At 47.9% G+C, this 3,901-nt stretch overlaps 1 protein-coding gene across 1 annotated transcript; it reads right to left on the bottom strand.

The window, feature by feature from the left end:
* Nucleotides 1–421: 421 nt before the first annotated feature.
* Nucleotides 422–3,584, bottom strand: LOC142518299 (uncharacterized). Its single transcript, XM_075621065.1, has 3 exons — nucleotides 3,541–3,584; nucleotides 1,116–1,602; nucleotides 422–1,029 (listed from the first exon to the last, which is right to left on the bottom strand). Exons 1-3 carry the CDS (start codon nucleotides 3,582–3,584, stop codon nucleotides 868–870), a joined length of 693 nt encoding a protein of 230 aa, XP_075477180.1. The 3' UTR covers nucleotides 422–867.
* Nucleotides 3,585–3,901: the final 317 nt, after the last annotated feature.

Here is a 3,901-nt window from a genome sequence, read left to right as displayed (position 1 = left end):
TTGCAGAGGAGCAGAGTTGTGGAGGAGAAAAATTAAATTTTCCTGCAAATGCATCACCTAGTAGAGGAGCAGAGTGTAGGAGAAAAATTATATTTTTCTGCTGAGGCATCGCCTGATAGAGGAGCAGAGTGTAAGAGAAAAATTAAAAACGAAGGAGACGTGAAACAAAAGTTGTGTCTTATTTGATAAGTTAAGTGTTACAAAGAGGAGCTCGCGCTTTGTAGATTTTATTTGCCCTAGTGGTTTAATAATATCAGAGATAAACTCGGAAGAAGCAGTAAATTCAAATGCAAAATACTCAATGTTGCATAAAGCGAGTTTCATACATGTCAAGAGTGTGCAAAAGAAGATAACCAAATATAAGCGTCACAAAATTCATAGTCGCATAATAGTACGAAAAATAAAGCAATGTAGTACGTGACAAATACGACCCGAAGGCATACATCGTCTGAGTAAATAAGAAAATAGCATAAATAAAAGAGCATGGTCTAAAGATTGGGATGAAGACTCACTACAAAGTCCTCAAGGCTAATGAAGTCAGTGGGAGCGCCTGCCGGAGGATAACCGTGAGCCTTGAAGAGGTCGACAGCACCTTCAAAACCCACCTCCAAGTAGTGAAAAGCTCTCGGGCCACAGATCTAGACGAATTCTTCAGATTTGAATAATTCTTCCTTAAATGTAAGAGGCTTCTTTCGCATGCTACACTTTGGTATCTTTAAGCTCACCACGCACTTGCGCTATTTCAGCTTGGGAAATCTTTGACTCCTTCTTCAGCTTCTGGATTTCCTTCGCCTAGCCATTTGTCACTCGTTGAAGCTCCCCCTTCTCCTCCTCTATTTCTTTGTTCTTCTTTAGGAGCTCGTCGTATCAGGCCTGTAACTCTGAGAGCTCCCCAACATGTGTCTCTCTCACCTCGTCTATGGTCGCCTGGAGTTGGTCGTGAAGAACCTTACCTTCGCGCAAGTCGTGGCAGGCGCTGGACCTGATAAGGTCGGCTCGCTCAACCAACTCCCCGAGATACATGATGCTCTGAGTCAAGAAGATAAAAGTAAGAGAACCAGAGAAATAACAATCATATATTGATTATCAACTTAAAGTTGGAAAGAGAAATATACCTCAGTAAGACTGCTGTATGTCTGGCGGGATAAATCAGACCATCCCAATGAACCCAAGAAAGTCGCGTCTGCGGAGGAAGGGAGCTGGAATAACAACTTATGAGCTATGTGAGTAGGACCTCGGCCCATGATAGCTGACTCCGGGGTATACGAAGGATGTATCGCCGGCCCAGAAGGATGCTCGTCTTCTGATCCAGACTCCTTTGTGGACAAGGTGGATGAGACTGAGATCTCGGAGATCTTGCGCTTCCCTGCCTTTTGGACTGATGAGCCGGGATCAGTAGACGCCTTCTCTTTGCCAGATGGAGGATGGGATTCAGCCTGAGGAGGTGTGGAGGAAGCTCGCTTCGGGGCGAAGGAGGATGAGCATGCCTTCTTTTTTAGCCAGCAGGTGAACCGACAGGCTTCTTCGCGTCGGTAGAGCAACTTCCTTTCACGCCTATCGTAGTTGCAGGGGTAATGGGCTTCTTGGGTAATGATGAGGAACCTTCAGTCTTCTTCTTTGCAATTTCACGGAGAAATAGGGCGTTCATGACTCTAGTACGTGCAAACAATAACAATTAACCAGATGAGAATATTATCAAAGAACACCATAAGCAAAAGAAAAACAAGAAGTATGAAAAGGTGAGAATCTCTACCAGCATCCTTCTGCAGCTTAATTTTTGCGGGACTCAACCCCGCATGGCACAAGAGATCTTCATATAGGAGTTGGGGGAATACTGAAACATCGATCTCCTAGTACGCTCATTATGCGCAGATACTCCTTATCTTTCTTGTATCCCTTGAAAAGTTTAGGTTTGGTGAAATTAGGGTACCAATCAATGGAACAATTCAATTCCTTGGGGGACTGAATAAAGAAGAAATATTTTTTCCAGTCCTTCACATGACTAGGGGGCTCCGTCAAAAATCTTATGGCTAAACCGAGAGGTCACATAAAAAAGTCCGTCTTTTGACTTGGCTATGACCAGGAAGTAAGAGAAAGTAGTGCAGTTCGAGGGAAGGTCTAAGGCCCTAAATAGCACAATGAAACAGCATATCGAGCGGAAACCTTTGGGAGTGAGCAAACCTAGGTGTACATGATAATAAGTGCTCAACTCTTGAAGGAAGTCACATAAGGGAAAACGAAGATCGGCGTCGAGATGGTGCTGAAAGAAAGTATAGCATCCCTTGGAAGCTAGATAGGGTCGGTCCTCGGAGATAGGAATGATGATCTGGTGAGAGGGAGGAATATGCCACAAAGTCCTAAGTTTTGACTCGCTATTAGGAGGGCTGTGGGACGACAAGTGACCGTACCATAAGTTATCTGCGTTCGATATGTTCATCTGTTGGGTCACATGACGAACTTCTTTACCATGACGGCTGTGAGTGGTGATTTCCTCCTCATGAGAATCAAGGGTGAATTCAGGATCTTCTAAGGAAGTCCTACTATCAATAGACCCGCTAGATCTCTCAGAATCGCTCGAAGAATTAGACTCAGGAATTAGAAGAAGACAAGATTTCAAAGGCAACTAAACAAATAAGGGAGAAAACTGACCCGGATAAGACGTGGAAAGATACTCAATAAATGAGACCAAGAGAACGAATAAATATTGAGCCCTGGGCGAGGGTGATGGGCGCTCAGGCGAGTGTGGCGTGAGTGATGCGCGCGGGGGCGAGCTCTTCAGCAGGGCGCTCGGGCGAGCGGGCGAGAGTGATGCGCGCTGGGGCGAGCGCTTCGACAGGGCTAGGGCGAGCGTGTGCGCACTGGTTGTGCACGCTGGACGAGGGTGAGGCGGTACGCTGGGTTACAGCGTGCGGGGCGAGGGCTTGTGCTGGGGGTGATGAGGCGAGGGTGTATGGGCGAGGGTGAGGCTATGCTGGAGGTGGCGAGGCGAGGGTGTATGGGCGAGGTTGAGGCGTGCAGGGTGAGGGCCGGCTGGCGTGCAAGGCAAGTGCTCGCGCTAGAGATGGCGAGGAAAGGGAGCAGCGTGCACTGCTAGGGCTTGTGCTGGAGGTGGCGAGGCGAGGGTGTGGCGTGCTGGCGAGGCTGGGCGTTGGCATGGGAGGCAAGTGTCGAGAGGGCGAGGGGCGAGGGTGAGGCGCACTGGGCGAGGCGAGGCACTGTGTGTGCGAGGGGCGAGGGGCGAGCCGGCATGCGGGAGAGGCGAGGCACTGTGTGGGAGATACGATGTGTGTGCGAGGGCGAGGAACTGTGAGTGATAAGTGAGAATGAAGTGAGGAGAGAACCTATATTTATAGGAGAAGCCCAGACCAAATCTTTCCTTTCAAAGCAAGATTACGATTTGATTTATTTCCAAATTTTTGGAAACTGACAAGCAGCAGGAAGAAAATTCACAACTCGTGCCCGATAAACCAAGACAACGCAATTAATCGAACTTTGAACCTACGATTCAGTTTGACTTGGGAGGGGGAGACTGGTGATAACCCAGAGATGGACCCATAAAGATCAGGTCCAAATTCCCAGCCCATCTCTAGGGCCCACAGATGGAGGGCCCAGAACATGCCTAGGTATTCTCCTATAAATACCAGGTTTGAGCGTATTATTATTCATTCACTATATTGTTTTTCAGCAGCGCCCTTAGCTGCTTTCCACTTATATCCTTAGTCTCTCACTCGAGCGTCGGAGGGGCTACACCAGGACACCCTCCTGGCCTCCTTCTAACGGTCTTATTCGTGATTTCAGGCTCGGGACAATTTTGAAACATGCGTCTGGACTAGTGACACTTGCTGGAATCGGACGCTAAATTTCCCGTGAGTATCATTAGAGATGGGCACGATTGGAATAG

Source organism: Primulina tabacum, chromosome 11 (genome assembly GCF_025594145.1).
Source record: "Primulina tabacum isolate GXHZ01 chromosome 11, ASM2559414v2, whole genome shotgun sequence".
Classification (NCBI taxonomy): Eukaryota; Viridiplantae; Streptophyta; class Magnoliopsida; order Lamiales; family Gesneriaceae; genus Primulina; species Primulina tabacum.
Note: the sequence above shows the minus strand (reverse complement) of the source record. Positions and strands in the feature narration are given on the sequence as shown.